The sequence below is a fragment of the Lates calcarifer genome, linkage group LG14, assembly GCF_001640805.2.
Source record: "Lates calcarifer isolate ASB-BC8 linkage group LG14, TLL_Latcal_v3, whole genome shotgun sequence".
NCBI classification, from domain to species: domain Eukaryota; kingdom Metazoa; phylum Chordata; class Actinopteri; family Centropomidae; genus Lates; species Lates calcarifer.
In genome coordinates this window covers 7,881,078-7,906,822 of record NC_066846.1, presented here as the reverse complement: position 1 = coordinate 7,906,822, position 25,745 = coordinate 7,881,078, and the positions used below count along the sequence as shown (strand labels likewise).

The following is a 25,745-nucleotide window of genomic DNA, read 5'->3' as shown; positions in this document are numbered from 1 at the left end:
TGTGATGATTAATCAGAGGAGAAGGGAAAAAACCTAAAGCTCTGCTACACAACTTTACATTGTTTTGTTTTTTTTTAGACTTTTTGAAATATTGGAGAGTTTCATCATTAAATCTTGGAACCTCAGTTAATTATCATCTGACAGGTTTAAAGGCGGAACAAGTGACTTTTAGATGTAGTAGAGTGAGAACTACAACATATCTCATACGGTGGAGTACAAGTATAAAGCAGCATGAAATGGAAACACTCAAGTTCTACAATAAATATATTCTGTTCCTTTCATGACTGCAAATAAGTGCGAACCATTAAAGATCATAGAAACCTCATTTAAAAATGCATTAAATATATTATTATAAAACATTTAACACCTAAACCAAAAGGTAGGATGTTTTTTTCTTGTGTGTATTTATTTCAAACACCGGAGCATGAGTGTATGTTAAAAACTTGCTCCAAAACCACTTAGCTCCACACATTTTTCCAGAGCAATAAACAAACACTGGCACATACAGGCTGAGGATGACAGATTGGGGGGCTGACTGTGTTTGAAGACAAACCACAGATGTGTTATAAAAAGAAGAGGACTTTGTGTCAAATTCTGTCTCTATCTGAAATTCAAATAAGAGAAGTAGAAGATGGGAGAGGGAGTGGAGGAAAATGAACCTTTTTGAGGATGCATGAATTGCAATAATATATTAAAATCTACAAACATTGCTGTGTCATTTACGGGGAAAGTTTGTGTGATCAAAATAAAAAGAAAAACTTTTGCCCTTGAGCAACTTAATAATTAAAATAATACCAGATGATTAAGACTACTCTGAATTGCAAATGGGCTCCTTGACTAAATAAGTCCTTAAACATTAATGAGTATGTGTTTACTTTTACTTTAAGATCACACTCAGAGAAAATAGGTCACACTTCATTCTGGGTAAATAAACCTTTAAGTGTACATCATTGTTCAGTCTCTTCTTCAGCCCTTGAAAGCATCAAGCTTGCAGACGTCCACTTGACTTTTCAGAGACAGGGAAGATGAGGGTTTTCCCTGGAGATACTCGAGAGGGATTTGGTAAACCTCTCTGGAAACACACCAGGACTCTGTGAGGAGGATGTCTAACCTACTGATTACAGGTGTAAAAATGACTGAAATACTATTCTACTTCATCTTAAGCACATTTTACTGCATAATTGTTTGTAGTATTTTCCTCTGTCACCTCCTGTGTTCTCCTTCCTCTTACCTCTGTTAGCTTTTCTTTTTTCTCTCCTCCTACCTCCCTCTCTCCTTTACACAGGATGGTAAATGAAGGGCTAAATGTTTGTTTGTGACCTTGAGACAGTAAATGTTTTCAGGGTGTCTATGGATATCAGACACTTAAATTTACTGCTTTTTAAAAAACCTTTTCATGATCATTTTCCACCAAATTTAAGACAGATTTTTGGACAAATTATCATCAGCTTTTCCAAGCTAACGGAGGTAGGTTTTATGTGGGAATATGGTTATTAGAGTGAATTAGGTTAATATATACTCGACCCACAGGTAAGTGCGTGTATATGGTAAAAAGACAGTACCATGTTCAGTGGAAACAAATTTCAATTTAGTATTGAGTATTTAATTACTTTTAAGGCTTAATATTTATAAAAATGAATTTAAGGCATTTTAAGGATCTGCAGACTCCCTGTTCTTTGCTTTACCTTCAGAGGTTTTCCAGCCTTTCCACAGCTCCTCCACAGTGATGTGCTGGTCCTCACGGTGCAGGTTGCTGTGTTTGTTGGTTTGCTGCTGCTTCATGTCTTCTATTATGAACTAGAAAAAGAAGAGAAAGAATCACAGCTTTTCATAGATATCACAATACATATAGTTTTGTTGGTTTCCACCATTTTAAAGTGTGTTTTTCGCTAAGAACTCTGGGGCATATACAGATGACTCTGCTCTTCTGTGAATGTCCATGTGTGGTTTTGACAGAGAGAGCTGTAGAAACTTGGCTTTGCCTAAAAGTCTGGCTTTTCACACACACACACACCAACATACCAACACACACTCTTTCTTTTCACTCTCCTTTCTTCCTTTTAGGGACTTTGAAAAGAGAAAGGCACCACTTCCACCTGTGTGTGCATTTATGTGTGTGTTTTCAGTTTCCGGCTGTCCTCCTTTGGTAGCTTAGTACTAAATGCCCCTGCAGAGAAAGCCATAGCAAACAAACCAGACAAAGAATTGCCAGAACGCCAGCAGCATTAACAAGGAGCATGGCAGACTACCAAACACCTCAAAGCATTCATCTCAGAGCACTATGTTTATGTGTGTGTGGTCTTGGCATCAACTAAAAACTTAATAACTCCTGTGTAATTCATACATCCTACCTGCTTTTGATAACTAATTAGCTCTTGATATTACTGCAGTGAAGTGTCACGCTATTATGTACTGAAATTAGAATTCACACTGTAGCAGGATACGGTTGCTGTGTGACATCCAACAGGTGTTTTCCAATGCAAAACACAAATCATTTAGCTTGCTACCGGGGGGCGGGCTCCCGTAATTTAAAAAATAAATCAACTAATTTCATTACTACACTGCTGTGCCTAGGTACCACCTTTCCAACTACCTCTAAAAGTTAACTAGCTAAACAGGCAAACAGTAATTATTATACTACTATACTATGATGAATTTAACACTCACCACCTGTTTGGAAATGACTGGCCTAAATTTAAACAAATGGACTAATTTAAAAAACTTATTTCATCAGACAATGAATTTGAAAAGCATTTATAACATTCAATGAATGCTGTTTTTTTTTTTTTAGAATGTGCACTGTCTATGTAACAGGGGCAGAAATTAGAATTAGCTTGGACAAAAGCCTGAAAGCGGTGGAAATGGCTGCAGCTCCCAGGAAAATTATAAGTTAGTTAAAATTAGTGACATTTATAGGTGCTGTTAGGCATCGTTTTTTTTTTTTTTTTTTTTAAGCTTTTTAGCTAGTGAGCTGGGCTAGCTGTTTTCCCCTGCTTCCAGTATTCATGCTAACCTCCTCCTTGCTACAGCTAATTAACACACAGGTATGACACTGGTATCAATTTTCTCAGCTGTGTCTTGCTTTGGAAGCCAAAACTACAGCTCATAACATAATTCTTAAAAATGTCCAAGATAAATATAAATGAAAGTAAATTTACCTGAAGCTGTTTTTTTTAATTCCATGGAAAACTTGTGAATAGGCAAAGTTGCATGTAGCACTTTAATACTAATTACGAATATATTGTAAGCTAGCAGAAAGCAGGCATGTCTCTGGCTAAATACTGCTAATTGTTACTAAAGGACTAAAGATAAGTTTAGCTGGTAGAATCACTAGTAAAGATGCCTGAGTGAAAGTGTAAAATCACAGAGGAATGAAAAGTTCCTGAGTTTTCAACCTAGATGTGATCAGTGGGCAGTTAAATGTACTGTCTGTAGTGCCAGCGCACACTGTCTGTACATGTCAGCAGCAAATAAAAGGTGCTACAAACTCACTCTCAGATTCTGCAAAAGAAAGTGCGAAGCTGCAGTAAGATGAGAAAACTCATCAGTGACAGTGACTGACTACATTGTGCTGTAGCTGGAGCTGAGGGGGTTTTGACTGCTATAAATCACAGATACAGATGATTCAATGATTTTCACATCTGACTTGATAACACTAAAACAACACACCCAGATTCCAAGAGCTTGAAAGATGTCATGTGCCTACAGTAAGAGAGATGTTATCATCAATGCTTCACTGCACCAAATTCCCTTGAAATACTCCTAAAAGTGTTTAAAGATACATCTCTAACAACTGTTCATGACATGGACATCCAGACTAGGCAATCATTTTCACAATCCTCCAGTACTTTCACACATCTCCACTGTGTGCACAGAGCAACTGAACGACTGCTGTGAGTGTGACATTGAACACACAATGGCAGTCTGGTGTTGAGAGGCTGCCTGCTACAAATGTTTCCCTGACTGTACACATTTTTCCTGTCACAGAAAAAAGAAATATGAAAAAAAAGAAAGAAGAATTGTTTGAGAGTGTCCTCTGTGAGATTTGCTTCTGGCACATGCACACATTTAAATGTACATTTTCTTCTAACATCTAATGCACTTTAAGAGACAGGACAGGATGATAAGAGTGAAGAAAAAATAAGCATCCATTATTTTGTGAGCACAAAATCATGTGTTTTTTTAGGGATTTTTAGAATAAAAGCACAGTAACAACTGTGTATCAAATGTATTTGAAAGCTCTGTGTCTGTTTAATTTCTGCAAAAAAAAGGAGTGGACAACACCCATATTACAACTTCTCTTTGTTCGTTTCGATGAATCTGAATCTCCAGCTTCTATTAAACACCTGGGAGACGAAGGGTGTGCCAAACGGCGATGCCAAGTGCTTTTATCAGCAATCCACCTTCACACGCAAGCCTGATGTGAGAGACAGGATGTTGAGCAAACATTCAACATGCATGTGACCCGGTCATGAGAGAATATAGCTATTCACAGACCCAGGTCCACAACTGTGGTTCCCTTCTAACTGCTAAAGCACAGAAAAATATCTGAAACAGTAAAATCCTGCGATTGACGGAAATGCTGTTTGTTATGTCTTTACACTAGAGATTTAACCTGTCAGACACTGATAACAATCTCATTCAGTTCTTTTTGGGTTTTTTTGATGGCAGTTTACCAAATTTGAATAGAGTACAACATTACAGCTCATCAAATCTAAAACCTTTAGATTTCCTTTACTGAATTGTTTCTTTAGATAGGAGATGATTGCCTTTCAAAAATAAAGTTTTGCTGCATAGAAAATATTAAGATTTGGTCAGCATTAGTGATTAGTGACTAAAAGGCTATAGCCATGCTAGCAGCTTGGTGAAGCCGCACTACTACTCCAGTTTTCATGCCAATCCATGTCTTAGATTTTGTGATATTTTAATGAAAATGTGAAAATTTTGACCCACTGGTGGCGCTGGAGGAAAAGTCAGAGGATCACCAAACTCATTAGGATTCGTACTCTGGTCGCAATAAATGTATGTACAAAATTTTGTGTCAATCCATCGAATTGTTGTCAAGATATTTTAGTTTGGAACAAAGGGGTGGACTGACCGATTGACTGACCAACTGACCAAACTGCTGTTTGTACCGCTAGCATGACTAAAAAGATAGGGGAGATAAAATATTTCATAAGAGATTTATTAGACTAATGGATCCAGGTGGACAACACCCATGTCTGATACCATTATGAAAGGAATAATACTGTATAATGCAACAGAGAACAGTGTCTGAGAGTGTCTGAGAGGACTCCACACAGAAAATAATCCCACAGTAACTCTTAAGTTGTTGCTGTAGCCTGTGTCCACCCATGTCAAAGGAATTTCTAGGGTCCCCATTTGGGTTTGAAAAGCTCTTTCACCAAATCAGTAGTGGACAAAATACCTAGACAAGTCTAAAAACTCTGCATAGTGCTTTTTTTCCATCACCTTCTTCTTTCACAATACAAATGCAAATGACTTCTCTCTGACGTAAAACCAGGAATCAACTAAAGGAACCAAACTGTCTGCTGAGTCACTGGAGGGATCACAATGTGTGCAATATGAGTCCAAACAAATGTCCTGCAAAGCCTTTAATGCTCACTGTACTTTATGAGAAATGAAGTCCTGCTGGCAGAGATGCAGACCTCAAGGACACTGGCCAGAGTGCATGAGCAAGAATAGAAAATATCTGAACGAATGAATGAAGAAAAATTCTTTCTGGTAACTTGTCGTGAAGGCCACAAAGAAACTTAAACATCTAAATATGTTAATTTTTTCATCTGTTTCCTGTTTGAAATCTAAGTGTTGCATTACACAACGTCTACAGCTTTTAATATGGTCAAAGACCAGCAGCTCACCAATATGTGGCGAGCTGCACATATAAAGATAGGTCTTTGTGCTGTTGCCTTGCTGCCTCTGTGGTTAATAGTTTAGATAGTGTGATAGCTGTGATAATTAGGGCCATGGTGTGTGGCCTGCTGAAATGTCAAAGGAGACAAAATTCCTGCAAGTGAAACGGGTTTAGTGTTTTTACATTTGTATGATAGCAAACACTAAAAAAGACTGGGGGATAGAGAGTCTCGACTCTGCCTGAGGACCAACAGTCAGTCCTAAAAAGACAACAATACATAAACATATTCTATACATGCACGCACACACAGAGGCCTCACACAGACGGAGAGTATGACACATGGTCAGACACAGGCGGAGACAGACACACACACAGAGTGGCAAACAAAGACATATTTGTTCACATCAGATTCCAGATTGGGGGTAGTTGGCTGAGTCTGAGACTCTTCCCATGAGCCTCTGCTCTCTCTTACAGTTGACCGTGACTCTTTTTTTGCTCCTGATATCTACTGTATCAGTCCATCTGTCTGCATCTACTCATCTAATTTACTGAAAGTTATTACATCCATTGCCAATCTATCATCATAAACCCAAAATGAGTTGATTTTTTTTACTCAGTCATATATCTCCACATTAATCAGACCCATTAGGTATGTGAAACTGCAGATTAACTGCAGATTTAATTAATTGTTATTAATGTGTCATAAATTGGGTCAAAAAGTTTGCTGTGCTTGGATTTGATTTATGAAACGTGTGAACTACTTGGAGCACAACTGATTTATCACGCGTGACAGCTGGGCAGTTTTAATTGTGAAACCATCACTTGCGTGATAAAAATCTTTCCTCGTGCTTTTATTTTTCAGGATTCAGAAACGCTTCAGTGAGGCCCAAGATCAAAGAGGGTGTCTTTGCATAACAGTGTGCTCTGCTGTCAGAAATTAAATTAAACTGTGGGTTTTATCACGTTGTTCTTAGAGCAGCAGAGATCTGTACTTTTTTTCTTGAAGGATCCAAATGATGAAAATCTATTGTTGCAAACAGCTTTAGTTTTATTTAAGTTTAGAGCTGGGTTGGTGGATATGGATACAGATACACACATCTAACTAATGGTATCCAACACAGATTTTAAAAATGACACTTAACAGCAACATCTTCTAAAAATCATCCACAAAACATAATGTCAACAGTTTTTATTACTATTTCTTTGGTACAAAGCAGTTCCAATGAAAACTGTTGACACTGAGGTCTGTGGATTATCCAGGGCAGCTAGAACAATGTTACTGGAGTGTTTTCTTGAAGAAATAGTTGAACAATTTGTGAACTTTTTTGCTTGTTTACTTTCTTGCTAATAGTTACATAAGCAGTTTGATACCACTTTTATGCCTGTGGGAGGTTGTAAATAAAATCTCTCTTTTGAACATCTCCCCTTGAACATTCCCAGACAAGTCTACAAACACCTTCAAGAACATTCTGAGATTTCTCCTTTCTATAGATGCAGCCTATGAGCTCCATGAGCCTCCTCAAATTACCTCTGATCACACTAGCCTAAATACAAGTAAGACACAGACACAGTACAGTATTCCTGCACAGATGTAGAACTCACACGCAAACCTAATTTTTACACCGAGATGTTATGCACGGCCTGTCAAGCGCGAATAAAGTACACACACAGATACAGCGGCAGCACCATCGCAGCCCCATGCTGTGACGTGGGTTGGGTTTTTGTAGTTTCAAAATCATGCAGCAACACGATCCAGCCGAGCGTCTCCTTGGCAGACGGGGGCAGCACGCAACCCGGCACCCCGAGGAGAAGACGTGCACCTGCCGTCCTCCCCAGTGACTGTGCTCGGCAACAGACCCCCCGAACGTCACTTAAACCCACCCTCCACCTGACGATGACAACGACACCCGGACTCAGAGAGTAATCAGAGACAGGATTTTGTTTAACAGGATTACAGCTAGATTTGATTCCTAATAAAATTCTTCCACAGTGGTCAAGTTACAGATGCTTTTGGAAGCCTGTAAGAAAGTGATTACTTTTGGTTTTGAGACTATAAATACACATCAAGAGGCCCATCGTTCCTGTTTGTGTTTAGGCTGATGTCGTGGCAGAAAGGGAGGGAGAAAGACTTGGTGGTTTGATCTGAGACCACCTTCAGAGGTGGCAAAATCTTTTACACAACTCTATCATATAATCATGACAGTATATGATAATGTGAGTAAAATTACATCGTGCAGCTCACAAACTCCTACCTCTTGCCCTCATCACGCCAATCGATTCTGACAGAGATCTATCTGCTTGCTTCCCCCTAAGGGGTGCTTGTGTTCTGCTTTGACTCTCCGCTCCAAATATCAACTTCAAAAGCAGTCAAAGCCTTTCTTGTTCAACACGCTGACTGATAACTCTGTGACGTGACATGTCGGTGAAAACTGTAGCTGTAAAAGGGAACTGAGATGCTTGTTGGCCTCACCACTTCCTTGTTTGCTCTCGCTGCCTCACCACTCCACGGTAAGTTTCAATGTGTTTAAGTACACATGCTAAAAGGTACTATTGTGTGTGGGTGTGTGTGTGTGTGTGTGCACTTAATGAAAATCAAATGAATGAAACATGAAAAATGCCATGTTTACATGCTACAGATAGCATCATCTAGCCTGTTGAAGTAAACCGAAATTTGAGCTTGAAAGATGAAATCTGATGCTGCTGTGGCAGCTCTCATCTCTGACTCTGCAACCTGTGAATCACGTGTGTGTGTGTGTGGCGATACAGACTGTGAAACATGGGTTGGTGTTAATATGTCTGTAAGAGTAAATGTGCCTGTAACTTAGCAACACTGACTGTTGTTAAGTTACAGAGGGATTTCAAGAGTGAAGCAAATTTTACATATCAGAGCTACCAGGTATATGATAAGGCCGTTTTTTTCTTTGGTTACTTCAAACTGTGTTTCAGTAACAAACTGATTGTGTTAGCTATGGCAAATAAAAGAGTGTTTCAAATCTTTCACCCAAGAGGAGGTGAACTGAGTGATATTTGATGACGTTTCACCTCACATCCAAGAGACTTCTTGGATTCAGTTCTGGCTGACTGTTGTATTTAACCTCTGTGGGGTCATTATCAAGGCCAATGATGGTATTTAGTTCGTTAGTGCTCCTGGCTTCTTGTAATGAAAGTAGTAGTCATCTGAGTTGTCATCTAAGCTACGCACACGTCTTCCAAGGAATAATCTTCAAGCGTAGGTAAACAGTTGTAGGTAAACTGCTGAGTCTTGACCTAAGGAGTTGGACATCCTGTGTTTCTTGTTTAATGACTCAACACAAGAGGACAAACTCCTCAGGTCAAGACTCAGCAGTTTACTTACACCTGAAGGACAAGGGCCTTTGATGACAACATATGAAGGACACATGGTTTGAAAGAGGAGTGATAGAGGCCATCTGTGTCATAGTAGAGAAACCAACCTTCAGCAGAGGAGGAAATCTATAACACCACTTATCCTCTGCCTACAATGCTGTCTTTTCATTCCTTCCAAGAGATTTAATAGCTGTTAAAATGACATCAGTGAGCTTAATGACGACCCCACAGAGGTTAAATACCCGGAGCTCCCCACCCGTCAGTCAGACCTGAAGAAGCCTCTCGGATAAGAGGTGAAATGCAACAAGTCCAGTTGCCCTCGATTCAACTTCGCTGAGATAACCATGACCTGGATGACTGAGAATCTTCACAGACATCGTCACATCTTCCACTTAAGACCCTGACTAAGGGGGTTTTGATACAACATGCTGAATGTTTCATTCCTCCATTTCTTGAAAATGGATATGACAAATTACCTGCAATCAAAATACCAAGAAGAAGTGTGAAGGTACTTAGTTTGCAGCTTAAATTCCCAGGCAAGTTAAAGAGCCTTACAAGGTCACTCGACTCTGGAACAAAGCAGAAAGATAGCGCCTCCATCTGAAGGCTGCCTGAACAAAGACAAACCAGAAATACTGTCTTTGTCTTTCCTTTTTCTTGCTGAAGCATGTTGACAATGCCACAGGTAAATATCATCACACACCGCTATATATCACTGCTTCTGTAACGACAAGACTTAACTGCATCCTTACCACCAGCATTAGAATCTCTGAAATGCATGTCATGAAAAATTGGATATCCTGACCACAGCTTTAACATTAAATATATGATCGCCCACTCATCTTGCTCATCCTCTTTAAATTTTAAGTAGGGCGAGAAGAAGTAGAGAAGTGAAAACAGGAAGTGCCGCAGGGATTTTTGTCGGCTGAGTGTAAGGTTTCAGGTGGCAAAGGGGGTGAGCGGGTGATGAGGATCTTGCCCCGCTGGAGGCCAGATGAAGCCCCCACCCCCACCCCACCCCAATAGACACCTCACCCTCTTCGAGACCTTTCATTCTCCATAACTGTGTCACCCACTTTAACTCATCACTGCTAGGAAGACCCTGGCATTAAAGACAATTTAGACCCTGAAGCCTAAATCCTTACCCTTTCAGGTTGTGTAGAGAGCCAGGGTAAGGGTTAGAGTTAACCCAGCCCTAACCCTAACCCTAACCCCATCACTAATTTGATGAAAGGAGCATCCATCATGTTATGAAACCCTGCCGGAGCCCAGAGGAGAAGCTTAGAAATCCTCAGTAATGAGCAACGGCCAAAAACAACTCAGATTTTCTGCTGGGAAGAAACAGACATAATTCATTTCCCTTATAAAGACAAATGGTGAAAACAGGGTAAGAGGCTCCATGTAACACACACCGGTACAGTGCATACAAGCAGCAGAGTTACATATACAGACACACATCTCCTTAATGTGGGCCAGGGGCCAGTTCTAACACTGCAGCCTCCGGGGGTCTTTAGACCTGACTCATATAGGGTCCAGCTCTTTGCTGAGGCGCCACTGCAGGGCTGCTGGGTATAACTGTTTCTCACACCAGCATCTCCCAGCCAGTTAAAAATGTTCCCTGCCAACACACGCGCGCGCGCGCACACACACACACACACACACACACACACACACACACACACACAGAAAATGTGACCAGGGTCCCAAGTGGTTTCTTTTGAACATAAGAGGTCGTTGATTACCATGAGACGCACAGGGCATGGCAGGTCAGAGCGCACTCAGATGTCAGTCCAAGGCTGCTAGGCACTCACAGAAACCTGTCCCTTCTTTCTACAGACCCCGTCGCCCACACACACACACACACATTCAAAGACACACTGCCAGTGTCACAACTGATATTGTTCAACTACAACTTTATGGTTCTACAGGTGCTTTTAACTTAATTCTAAAGACACAAACTCTCAAATAAAAGCCTGTCTTATGTTAATAATTATACATGGTGAAGTGCAGGATGGTCATGTGAACATGTATATGTGTGTGTATGATTGAAGTGAAGATTAAAATTATAAAAAATTATTAAAATTTCTACATTTTTTCCACAAATTTTAGAAAAATGTCTATAAAAAAAACCACCACTAAGGACATGCGTTTCTGGTGATGTGTCAGCATGTAAGGAATGCTGCCACCAATTTGGCTCTCTCTTCTAATGACTAACTGCAAAATATTAAAAATCATTTGACTTTTGAGACAACCACAAAGCCTGGCCCACTGCTACACGCTGTTAGTCACTGTTTGCATTGTAAACTAAATATTTACTTGTATGTGGCGATCCACTTTCAGAGGAGACAGACAAGTATTCTTGTGTCAATACTTGTCTACCTCTGCGTATCAAGAAGTACATCCAGGAAGCTCACCTCCACACTCTCGTTGACCTCTATTCCCCCGTCATTGTCGTCGTCCAGCTGTTTGTGGATGTGCCGCAGCGCCTCCAGGCTGAAGCGGTCGGCTTCACCCATGCACGGTGGCATCACTATAAGACAGGGGTCTGCAAGGGACAAAAAAAATTCAGGTCAGAGGTGAAGAGTCAGGAGAAGGTTAAACAGCACAGTTTACACAGCAATCACATATCCAATTACTATGTGTCAGGAGCAAACAGATTAGCAATTAGCATAATTCCCTGTTTTGTGTTACCTTTGATACAACAGTGTTTGTGTGTGAATGAGGTGTTAGCAAGCAGTATTTTCCAGGTGTTGCAGCACAAATGACTTTGTATGATTGTAAAGATGTGATAATGCTAATACACATGCTTGTATTGATAAAGTCTCTGGTCAGGTTTTGAGAATGAAGAATACTAAGATGTTTGTCTCCCTTACATAATATTTGTTTACCTAGACATAAAGCGGAGGACTCATTTTCCTGCCAAGTACACCCCTTACAGGCACTTTGTGCTAATATGGCTCCACCCACCTTCAGGAGCCTGACCACACCTGGTCTCCAGGCATTTATTAAAATGCACTCCACTTCCTTCTACCAGGAATTCACCTTAGTGTAATAAACTATATCTCTAGATGGCTTCAATTGCCATGCTAACAAAAGAAATGCCTCTCCCACAGGAGCCCTCAGCTGAACCTGAAATCTGTCCTAATTTAGACAGACGAAAAGAACAACAGGCTAATTAATACAACGCCTAAAATCTTCTGGCCCAGATCATATGAAACAGCTCAGCCCTTTCTCAGCAGCACAGAGTCCACTTAGTGCTCCTGCTGCACTCTGTTGTGTGCTGTTGTCATCTCTGCAGCGTCCCCCAGGAACGCCCCCCCCCCCAATCCTTGTTTTTATTCAGTCCCCCTCCGTCCCAATGGGGAAGCAAGCCCATTACTTCCAGCCTTCCAAACGATGGACAGTTTGAGCTGGCCTGGTGCCAAACTGTCTCAGTGGAGCACACAAAACACACTCACACGTGCACACACACTGTGACAGATTTGAACAGCCACAGAAACAGTAACTCATACACAAAACACACAAGTATACAGATACATAGGAGATTTAAGTCGCACTGTCAGCCAAAGTCACGCCAAGGCCTTTGTCCAGGCCCGACACGTAATGATGCTCCCTGTTTGGCAACTGTTTCACATGAAACTATGACAAAGCCACACAGCAGCCAAGGCAGGCACAACAATAAATAGACAGCACCCAAACAGGCCTGTATCAGGCCTTTAATTGCTGTTTGCAACAAGTATCGTTTCTCTATCAGAGGAAGTAATAGAAAAGACACCAGAAAACTCAAAGACTGTGAACGAGTGATGGCTAGAAATACACAATAAATGTCTATTCTTTGTGAATTTCACTAAACATGATAGCTTTTATGAGAATAAAATGCAACTACATATACTCAAACTATAAACTTGGATAAATAATTTCAAAACTTCAGAACTACACTTCATCGCTTTCTTGCCGAGAGTTAGGTGAAAAGATTGATACCATAGTCTACACAGTGAAAACGAAGCTGCAGCTAGCAGTGGGTTAGCTTAGCTTAGCATAAAGACTAGAAACAGTCCAAAATATAAAAATAAAACTATCCACAGACATGTATAGCGCATGGATGACCATGTGGCATTTTCTGTCAGTTTATGATGTAGGATCTGTTTACTGAAACAAGACTTGACACGTTAGTTATAGAGTTGCCACTTGGCAATGGACAGAAGAAGCAAAAGGAGCTATTTGATTGGACGTGTGCCTGGGCTAAGTTTGGATGAGAGGACACTGGGGAGGATGTCCATGTCAAAAGAAGAAACCAGCATTGGCAAAGGGCTGTGACTGGACTGAGCTTCAGGATTATTGAATGGCAAAAGTGGTCATTTGTTCTTGCGTAAAGAGAGATAGTCGGTCTGAGTGAGTGAAGCTACCGTGGCTTTAAAATCCCCACCTGTTAACATGATGCTGTGGTAGCACTGAACAAAATATTTGACTTGTGTTTTGACTAAGCTGCTGCAATTAGAAAACCACCAGCTAGTTCCTGGCAAGACAACAGGCTGCGCACCCATCAAGAACTGGCCTCCTCGACCTCTACCAAACTGTTTGACATATATGTTCAATATACCATAATTCATCTAAACACTGTGCACTGCAAAAACAGGAACAATCCAACCATGAAAAAGCCTCGCCAGCACATGAATTTCAGCCTCGCCTCTCTAAAATGAAGTCACTACATGGAAATGTGTATCTGTTATCGACAGGAAGTATTGTCCACATAATAACGCTCTTTCAGATTAACCTCATTTCAGCTGTGTCCATCTGTGTCCTGTCAAAAAGCATCTGATGCTTGAGAACAAGTTACATAAGGCATTTGCTTAGCTCGCCTGGGGCAGTTTACATAGCCTGCTGTTTGCATAGCATGCATATCTATTCGGCTGTTTGGTTATTTAAACAGGCACAAAACTCAAATACTTTGCTGGTGTTTTACATACGCACACACAGATGGCAGGTGCACATCCTATTGTGAGACCCAGTTAAACTTTTATTATGTTTTGCAGAAACATCAGAATTGATAACAGTGAGCTTTCACAAACAACTTTCAATGATGTTGATCTGTTTTTATTTTCAGTTCTTTCTATACTAGTGGCCTAATTCTGTTCTGCATGTTTGCAGAACCCGTCATGATCCGATTTATCTTCTGAAGCTCATAGATAACTGAGATAAAACAAATAAAATGCTGTCATTCACTGACAGTATTTAGGCTGGCCCACCTGCTGTGCAATTCAGAAAATGTGACAGCACAAGCCTTCCCTTCCCAGGTGTCTTATTTTTGAGTATGTCTCAGTACGTTAAGGAACAGTTGTGAGCACTACAATGAAGACCCATGTGACAGGAAGTGGCCGTCAGTGACCCCCAGCGTTCCAGGGGGACGCACGCAAAATCAAAACAGCCGGGAGAAGTGGTCCCAAAAGATGACAAAATTGGAAAGCACTGGGTTATTTTTAACCCGTCAGGCATCCAGTTGTCAGGATGTAAAAGCTCAACAATGGCAGAGGTCTCCCTTGCTCAAACACACACGCAGATGTTAAGCACACACGCGCAGCAGGCAAACACAAGCAGGAAAGCAGTTGTACAGTAATTCACTCTGCTATAACTCACAAATGCGTGTGAGCTGTCACAGAGTGTGGCAGGTTTGGTTCAAAAGAATCTGATAACAAAAGCATTTAGCTGTCAGCTACTTCCTTTAAAGTGAATTCCAGCACTTCAAAATATTTTTTTTTTTTTGCACAATATATCCATGACATTAAGACATTTCTATCTTTTTTTTTCCTTTTACAAAAAGCTGTTAAATAGGTGACAGGAGAAGCAGAGGAGGAGGAGGAGCGTTTGGTGTCTGATGTGTTTACAGTGACTTTTTGGGGACTTCCTTGAACCAGGTCCCTTGTGACACACAGACATCATGTTTATGCAGTTGAACAAATACAGCAGACCGAACTCCCTGATTAAATTCTGGGTGTGTGTCTTAAAGTTATAAAACAACATGTTCACCTGGTGGCAGATACAGTAAACATTTTCTCAGTGGTTTGATGTGCTAATATGACAGAAGTAAAATTAGTGTACTACACTCTTTTTCACCTCAGATTCGTGGTTACGAGAGGCCTGTGTCTATTAATACAACTGTTCCATAAAAACATCCACAGGATAACTTTCTTAAAGGAAAAATCTACAGACAACAAACTGCAATAAATTTAAACAATGGTAGCTGATAGTCTACAGTCTTCTTGTAGTTAAAAATCCCATTAAAAGGCAATATGTGATATAACACATCAGTGAGTAACATGTTATTTCTTTATCATGAACATGGCCACTGTGCTTTATTTTGAGTCAATCCCACATACACTGTCCTGCTGACTGAAAAACTCCACAGAGCAATAAATATGTATTCATCCGCAGCTGAAAATAGTCCCCAGCACACGCACTATTTCCTCCTGTTGACTTAACCTTTCTTAAAAATGTATCTGTATATCTGTGACCCTGTGAAGATTTGAGTCTTCAGTAAGATAGCTACATGTCACAGGCAGGGTTAGCAAGTTGGAGAGATGTCTTGACAATAATAATAACAAGACTTAAGAGGAACAAAATTAAGAGGAACTGATATGAGAGATTGTTAAGAGTTTCTCTGCGCTTTCATGGACCATTTTATCTGATGGGTGCTTTGGAATTTATGCAAAAAAATATTTGTTGAAAATATTCAACAAATACGATAAATATTTCTAAACAGGGCAGCAACGATTAACTGAAGCCTTAATACACAAAGCCCTGAAGGAGTTTGGTCAAACTGAAGAAGCAAGGAAGAAGGTAGACTTCTGTGTGACTGAATGGACTCGGGACATCAAGACCTGTTGTCGGCCCCTGGCAGTCGCAGAGTGAGCTTTCTACCCGGGAAAAAGAGGCTGTGGCTCGTCCTCTCTCTGCCTGTCTCAATTCAAACCCAATCTTGGATGAGGAGCCACATTCAGTGTAAGATTATCCAGGCTCTTGGAGGGGAGCAGGTGGGTGTGGGCAGAGTTGACGTGAAATTAAGACAGCAGGATATGATGGGTTTGACATGTGACTCTGGGGAGCCAAGGGGACTGAGGCAGCCTGTTCTGACCCAGCAAACTGCTCAAGACTTCTCAGTGTCTCCAGCTATTTCCTGCTCTCACACGTTCTCACAGTGATATTGTCTCTGGCTCTCTCTCAAGTACATAGCAGACGTATGACAGACAACAAAGACACAACACATACACCTCGTCTATTACGTAAGGCGGGGGCAGCGCACATACAGGTGGCGGCAGACGTTGCGAGCAGACCAGGATGAAGCAACGAGGAAGCAGATTAGAGAACATGTCAGCAAACACACCGCAAAAAAACAGATGAGACTGAGATCACATTCAGACAGAGGAGTTGGAGCTGTTCACATTTCATTCTTAAGACGGCGAACCGATATCAGAGCCTCACACACAAACAATACTTCTTTCAGTGGTGGAAACCTAATTTCCTTGAATATAAATGAAGTGTGAAGCACCTAAAAAGCACCTTAAAGCCCTGTCAGATACGCCTATAGATGCTAAAAGCTTCATGTGAGCCGCCTTAAATCCCATGCAAATACTGCTTCTTTTGTCCAACACCCATGTAAATCCTATGGCCCTATACATCCAGTATTAGTAGTTACCTGGCGAGCTGCAGCATGTATGTAGACTCAGTCCTTTTCTTAGTGTAGAGTGCAAGACCATGACATGATCTTAAGCCTAATCCCTTTTTAACTCAATGCCTCCAGTCACAGCTGAACTAGAAATCAAACAACTTTCCTGAGCTGTGTCCGAAATCACTCCCTATTTACTCAACGCTATTTTATTTGAGTGTTGGAATTCTTTGTGTGTAGTTGTCAGCATTTGCTAGCTTTAGCTTGCAGGGGAAACTCAGGATCAGTCAGTAGCTGGGAGACTTAATTTCACCATGTCGAGGCCAGTCAGCCTGCTGGGGACTCTCGTCTCACTGTTGGATACTTCAGCACCGCACGTACTCCCATCTTAAATCTGTTATTTGCTACGTGAATCCCGCTGCTCTGATGTAACAACAGGAGTTACGAGACAAGTTCAGGGAGGGCTGCTGCTTGAATGTCACTCAGCTCTCCAGCCATTCTGTACAGCAAAGTGCACCCACGGTACACCTTTCTCCATACAGTATATTACCACAGTGTGTCAGCCATGTCAGCAGTTCATTAGATCCACTGGCAGTGCGCCAAATTCTTATCAGCTTTCGCACATTTACTACGTATGGATTTACCAAGTGGATGATAAATGAGATGTTATGTATGTTTTTATAAATTTCTGCATTTTACTTGATGCCCTGAGCAGTCACGAGTTACTGTAGACAACCTTTGCTCCAACATGTCTGACCTTATCTCGTGATTAACCTATAAGTCATATGTCTTATGAATGCAGCTAAAAAAATCCTAATTGCTCTGCATTTAACACACTGGTCAGATGCTCCAAACTGTGTGAAAGAGTGGAGAGGGGGAGGAATGTGATGTCAGTGTGTACCAGACTTGTCCCCTGTAACCAGTGCCCATATGGCAGTGTCATAAGTCAAGCTGACGGGTCAGTATTAAAGGCAAGTAAATAAAGCTTCTGGAGAGTCTACCATTTCAGCTCATCAGCAGCCATTAATAAGACACAAATATCATTAGCCGCCTACAAATGCCACCAGCTTGCACAGAGAGAGTCAGAGAGAGTTGGTTGAAGAGGAAGAAACAGGATACAGAAAGTGTTTGTATCTTACTCTCAGTTTGCACAAGCTGTTAAAATGGGCACGTCACGAGCATACATTTAAAAACTGACCTCTGGTTTTCTTATTCAACAGAACGACACAAGAAATATAAAAAAAAAAGCTCATGGTGGCTTTAATGAATGTGGCCAGCAGGAGGAAAAGAATCTGACAGACAGCAACAAATATCTCTAACCAAAAATCAAATAAGTGTTTCCTCTGTCTTGATTCCCTTGCAAAATAAAAGCATTATTTATTTGCCAGGTTTTGTGGTTTTAGTTATGCTTGAGCTACTGCTATGCTGACAGGATGAGCTTTGTAAATCCCCAGGGTGCCCTAGGGCATGGCAGAAGAATGTGTTACTGCAAAATCATCAATAACCAAACATAACAGCATAGTGCAACACACAAACATAAAACTACCCCATTTCCCAGATGGGAGTCAAAACTTTTTTTAACCACTTGCAGCTATGAACACGATTCAGAGCCGCCACCTACATAGAAACAGAGCCTTGCAGAACCACACACACACTAAGCTACACTGAGGTTCCAGATATTAACATGTCTCAACAAAACCTGATCCACCCTCATTATCTTTGTTGCAATTTGCTGTATGTAATAAGCCATGAGAACAACAGATTATGCAAACAATATAGGTGGAGCTGAACCAGCTCAGGTTCTGTAGGAAACTAAGGAAACTAAAATGATTTTCAGTCTCTCTCTAAAGTCTGACAGGCACTCTGTGGAGTTTATCAACTACTATTAGCGCCATGGGGCGATGGTTTAATCGGTAAATCCTCGCTTTATTTGAAAGAACTGAATGTAAGCAAAACTTTTATTTGCAGGGCACCTTTAAGTTCACTCTGCTGCAACAGTTCAAATACCAGATACAAGCCTTCTACTCTCCTATCTTTAATTCAATATAGGAATAGGGATCTGTTTGTCTCTGACTTGTTGAACCCAGTCATTTCCACTGAAACAGGAATACACCATACCCATCTAAACCACCTTAATGGGCATCAGTAATCCTCTGCTTAGGCCACAGCTTTAATAAAGGGCAAATAAAGGGGAGGGGGAGACAACTAGAGCAAAGCGTGTGGAGGCCCACCAAGTCTGATCTAAAAACTTCCAGAAAAGGAGACGCTCCTTGCGCCCGGGCGTCCCTGGAATGTTTCAATAACAGCCTCAAACACGAGATGTGTGATGTATGTGGCCGGCCCAAGGAGGAAAAAGCAGGAGGAGAGGATGAAAAGACACAAAGAGGCCGAGCGCTCATTTAATTAGCTGGCTCGGCCTCCGACATGCTCCTCTGGATATAAGGTTAACGGATTGTGTGTCTGTAGACAGAGAGAGAGAGAGAGAGAGAGAGAGAGAGCAGACGGCTGGGCTGAGAAAGAGATCACAGGCTCGGCTTTATAAGTTGACAATGAACAATGCACAGCATGATGAGAACTCGATATGCATTGGCCACATGTCGTAATGGGATCTGATGTACTTGCGCAACCAGCTGAACATTTTGAACAGCAATGATTACAAGGCTAAATAAATAATTTTAACAGTGCAAATAAGATACATATTGGACAACCCCAACTGGGATTAAGTGTTCCTGCCTGTGACACGGCCTCAGGGAAGGAAAACTGAGGGTTAAGACTTTCCCACTGGACTTCTGAGAAGCAGAAGTTTGGGTACAGAGCCCCATGTTCTCAGGAAAAAAAAACAACAACATAAAATCAGGAACCAGATGTGTATAGAAGCAAATAATAGCAAGAATTTGAATCGTATGAGCAAGTGATCACTTAATCAGATTTTCAATCATTTTCCAGGGAACAGTTTGACCACCTGGAATTTTAGTTAATGTGTCCAAAAACTACTTGATATCAATTTCTGACTTAAAACTTTATTATTATTATTATTTTCTGAAAGTGTTGGACAATTAAATTTTGTATCTTTATTAGTGAACTGTCAAAAACTGTCAAAGAGTGGAAAAAAGAAGAAAAAAAGATGTGGTTCAGATGTGGTTTAATATAACAATATCATGTTTAGTTGTTTATTTTAGTCAAATGCTTACAACTATGATTTGCTTCCAGACATGTGTTGTACCTAACAACTGACAATCTTATTATTCCTCTGAAATACGAAGGATCACATTACAGGTATGTTGTTGTAAAACAAGTCCGTTCTCATTGGTGGCATGACAACCTTGACAGGAAAATACCTGCGTCTTCAAAATAAGCGTGCGCAGAGCAGTTAAAGAAACAAAAGCCTGCACAGAGCTCAAGCTCAGTGTAAGATTTATCATCACTCATGTTTACATCCTCTCTGATCTTGCATTCATCAGGCGTCGGTGAAGATGTGTGCAAATTGTAAATACCCACAATGTCAGAATCCACAGCTCAGACCTCTGCGTGGCCTTGGAACAGAGATTTAAAATGACATTTATGTGAAAGAAAGGAACATTGAGAACAGCATGTTCAAACTTCTAGTGCTACCTTTAAACCTGCAGAGGTTGTCAAAACAAGCCAATGTCTGTCTGCTCAGTGAGCAAGAACACAGGTTTTCAGATTTCATTTTAAAAAGTGGCACTAAATTATAAATGTAATGGTTCTGGACACTTCCGTCGCTGCATTTAGCATGGGAATCTCTCTGTTGGACGATGTGGAACTGGCAGCAGGTTTGACTCCCTGCCAACTTCCTGTGTTATGTCTCGTACTTTCCTGCTTGACAGGATTCTGATGTTTTTTTTTAACGTAGTGCTCCTAAATATGGATGTCAGCATGGAGACTAAAAATAAGTGACACAATTCAGACAATAGCAAAGTAATAAAAGACAACTGCCAGTTGTCAACATGCTCTATGACATGATACATTTCTCACCAGCAACAAGGTTTCTGCATCTTACAGTAAAACATTAGCTTCGGTCTCTGACATGAAACAGAGCAAAAACAAACCCTGTGCAGACAGGAGACCTAAACCTTTAACAGACCTCTGACCCAGGAGAAGAAAGCAAATGAAAGTCATTCTGCTGTTATCAGGCCCTTTGATGTGTAACATAAACTGGGTCCATTTTGGACCAGATCAAGTCAAGGCCAAGCAGCTCTCGAGACCCCACCTGTTGGTCCGGACACGCTACTGTAAGAAGGATTAGCAGTCAACTCATTGCGGTCCTACAATGTCCGATCAAGATGCAAACTTCTTGCTTATCTACATATGCTAAAGACACTTTTCTTTAGGTTAAGTCTTAAGTCATTATTTTGCTTTCACAAGCAATGCATCCCTATGCTACTTTTCTCCATTTTTCTTAATGAATTACATTTGTGTCTGAGTCTCCCGTCATGCTCGGTGTCTGCTTAAATTGGCTGTAAATTACTTGTAAATTAGTTTGTTACGAGCGCAGGACAGAGCACGATCGTCCGGTGGAGACAGACTTGAGAGGGGACAGCATACCAAAGAAATCCACACCGCTCCTTGCCCCTCTTACCCAGGCCACCACATCACGTGCCCTCAGCCCAGGGAAAGTCCCTGAAATCAGAGGGGACTGCTCCTCACATCCAATATCTAATTTTAAATCCCTCTAATATATATATATAGATCCATTTGCCTAAATTTGAGCTGTAGACTCATTGCTCTGTCCCTAAAATGTGAAATCTGTTCTTCTTCTTTGAACCTAGAAATTAACTGATATCCATCCATCACGCAGACTCACACTAATATTTTAGGTTTAAATGCCTTTAAGCTGACAAACACTTGCAGCACAAAGAAACTAATGCTTCAGAAAATATATCTAATTAGGCAGGAAATGACATGCAAAGTGAGACAGCCATGGTGACAATTTTAGGCTTCTATGAAGGGCATGGCATTGGCTTCTTCCTGTGTTAAGGTGACGAGTATTATCACAACAGGATCCCACCCTCATAACAGGACGAAGTTGTGACCCCTGTCAGCCTTTTATTCTGACAACAAGTAGAGCTGAGACAGAGGATTTCTTTTTGTGTTTTAGGATGAAAAGACCTTGATTTTATTTATGGTGTAGTTAATAAAATGTGAAAAACAGTGCAAATGAATTTCTGTCAGTCGACTAACTGATTAATCAACTAACCATTTCAGCACTATGTTTGTACCTATCTATGTTTAACTTACTGAGAACAGAGGAAGTGAGACAAAAGAAAAAAAGGAACCTAGAACTTTTTTTCTAAAAACTGGTTTGCAAATGTACATTACTGTATGTTGGTATCTTTTTTCTGCCAATAGGCATGTAGTGTGGCTCGTGTGTCATGAAAGGCTCACCAAGCCAACAGCCTGTGCATTGCCAGCTGGGGGATCAACACCTTCAAGTGTGGCGGAGCGGGACAACAATAGCACCCCCTGGGCTGGACGAGGGCAGACAGTTCTGCTACTGTAGGCCACTCACAGCAGGAAACGCTGTACAGCTGAGTACAGTGACCTACATCTCTTACTGAGGCGCTTTCTGCACGAGTGAATCAGCTTACTGGCTGCCAGTGTTGTCTGCTTATGAATGAATTATCTAGAACACACTGGTGTGTGTATTAGAGATTCAAGAATGTACAACAAGGATTTGTTTCAGTCCAACCTGCGAGTTATTTGTAATTGATGCAGTGGCTGAGAGAAAATAGGAAGACCTTCCTCATAACGACAAATAGAAATTTAAACAAGGGAATCAATATGGCATAACAGATATTTTAATACAAGAATAGTTAGAGTCAAACCAAGAACAATGGTTCCTTAATGGGGATTAGTAACTTAACAATGTCTACATGCCAGTGAATCAGGCCACTGATTGTCTGAGCACTTGTTAGTGACTTCAAATCCAGACGCTGCTCTCTGCCATGGCTGGTGACTGTGGGTACAGTGGAGTAAACCGTTAAATAAAGCCCCATTATCTCCCTGGTGAGCCCAGCTGAAAGTCAGACTGGCTCGGTGCCGTACCGACAGGTCTCAGTAACAGTGAGGCACACTCTGAACCCATGTCATGTCAGTACTGGGTCAGCGGCAACCACAACAGGGAGCTTGATGGAAAACGCACATGGAAAACTTCACCAGCAGCTTTATAAATACACCGGAGAGGTCGGTCCATTTGGTGACGGGCCTCATTAGGTTGGATCACAACCCTAAAGCCCCTGATTGAGATGGGCAGCAGCTGTCCACTTTTGGGGAGGCTGAATGAGCAACTGAGTGGCGTCAGTGTGGCGATGCGACAGCGGCTTTTCATCTGAGGTTATTAATGATGTATAACTGGACCCATTATGAATGAAAGCAGGATTAATTTATTTTTTAGCTGCTTAGGGGCAGCAAAGAATAAGCCACAAACAAGAGACATTTATAAGATATTACCAACTTAAAAAGTTGATATGGACAATGTGTCAGCAAATGGATGCCAAGAAGTGAACCAATACTTAAAGTTGCTGAGCTGTAAAACCCTGAATTAAAAGACGCTAAAACAAGCTGCAGAGTCAAGTCATAATTCTCTGTGGATTCATTACCAGAGGTGACAGCTTTCACAATACATACAGTTATTTGATTCACTGTTACTGTAAAAATATTGAGGGATGCAGCTTTAAACCTGCAAAAACTTGCAATGATTTTTTTGACCACTTAGGGGACAGGCAGAACGAGTTATTAACACAACAAAGACACAACATTATAAAGTTGGCAGTCACCTGTTTACACAGTAGCTACAGAACAACATCATTAATTTGTGCTGTGGGTTGTGTTTCTGGCCACCTGTCTAATATTCACTGTCCTTTTATCTCTGTTTTGGTCTCCACCTACGATTAGCTACCTTTAGCAACGAGATACTCCACTGTTTCTTAGCTCATCGCTAACTTTGTTTAGTTTTTTTTCCGTAGGTGAAAACAGCTGCCTGCTTCAGCGAGAAACTGTAGTAACTGTAAACTGAGTAACATCTCTCAACAGAGTCAGGTGATATTTCTATGTGGGTTCTTTCACATTACACATAACAATCTGATCCATTGTTAATATATTTATCAGTGCTGCTTTAATGTGACCATTTCAAATTGTAATTTTAGTTGAGTTCTTTTGTCATAGATGTAAGTGTTCTCAAGTTTGACGCCTGAACCACAAAGTCATGACTTTATTTATCTTATTATGCATTTATTTATTTATTTATGGGCTCATGAGGGACTCTTCAGAACAGTCTGTTCTAGTCAGAGAAAGGAAATGGTTTTGGCCTGTTGAGCTGTAAACTACAGAACCAGGACATTGTGACTTTCTCCACGTTCACATTGACACTCAGTCACTATCAGCCCCCAGGGCAAACCCAAAACTTGCTCCAGGCTCCAGCACCACAGTAAATAAAAAGCCGGGTTTTCTTCAAGCGTGTGCGTGCGTTAGTGTGATAGAGCAGGAGCCAGCCAGCAGCAATGGAAGTATCACAAAATGCAAATTCCTCAGCTTCCCGCAGTACTTAAGCAAGCCCTGTCCAGATAGGCAAATGTTGAACCTCTTTTCCAAACAAATCCCTGTATTAATGCAGTCACTCTGCTTTGAGATAGCCAGTGTCACCTCTGATTTAGCAATAAAAACACAGCGACATTCAGATAATTCTCTCAAAACTTGACCAAGCTTTGAATGAAATGTTACTCACAGAGTTACAGATCATATAGGAATACCGTACGTGACAAGTAGGGTGTGAGAAAGATCTACTCATCTACTCGTGTTTGCTTTACCCCATATGAGTCTGTGTAATTTAACCTATAGCAGACAGTCTCTGTTACATAAAGCGTATGCTAAATGGGGGCCATGTATCTGACAAACTATCATCTAGTAGGCACATTAGTTGAGAACTAGATGTTCCTTGCAGCCAGAGGGAAGGGCTTTGTTTGTTGTAACGCCAAACAAACAAGCTAAATTCACAACACCATTAAAACAGGGGAAGACCACGTTCACATTGCCACTCAACCGACCCCCATTACAAACACCTTGTTTTTTTTGCAGGTTGTACTGATGAACCAAAAATTGTCTATTCCTATTTCCTGAACATTGTATAAAGATGGTTTATGCTTCCTTTTGTTTACACCTACTCTGAATTAGGCTGATGGTTTAAAAAAATGTTCAGCTTGATTCTTCCTGTAGTTCGTGGAAGTAGGGTTAAAATAAACCAGGAACTCTGCACAGATGAAAAGGCCCACAATGAGGAACAAGTTTTGTTTTTTTTTTTGGTGAGGACAAAAACCTCAGAAACGTCATGTTACTTTAACTCAAACGGACTGTAAAATGACTTTTAACACCATCACAAAAACAACTCTACACCATGACCTTCAATGTGCTGCTGGTTATCTGCAGCACCAACATCAGTTACTTATTCAGCACCTGATTCATCTTTGTCTTTCGTCACAGATGAAAGACAAAAATCAGGCAGTTAATCAGTCATTTTACATGTACATGCTTTCTCCACACCTCAGCAAAGATGTTAGCTGATGCTTAATGCAATTACAGCTAGCTGTTGTTGCATGAGTCTGACTGCCAACTATTAACCACAGGATGATAACGGTCAGAATAACTAAACTACTCTAAAGAAAAATGCCCATATATGTCAACCTGCTCACTTATGTAATCATCCTCCATCACTATCATCCCCTACTTTATTTCCCCTAAATTCCAGCTTCTCTTAAACTGACTGGTCTTTTGAAGCTCCCAAATCACAAAGAGGCTGCCTGACCCACCAAATGTTAAACCTAACCCCCTCTAGTCTCACCCCCTAACTGC

At 40.9% G+C, this 25,745-nt stretch overlaps 1 protein-coding gene across 1 annotated transcript in view; it reads right to left on the bottom strand.

Moving 5' to 3' along the window:
* The window catches only part of stim2b (stromal interaction molecule 2b), a 40,354-nt gene that overhangs the window by 9,821 nt on the left and 4,788 nt on the right, over positions 1-25,745 (bottom strand). The window contains 2 exon segments of the mRNA XM_051075374.1: positions 1,686-1,797; positions 11,635-11,765. Coding sequence (XP_050931331.1) covers positions 1,686-1,797; positions 11,635-11,765 — 243 coding nt within the window.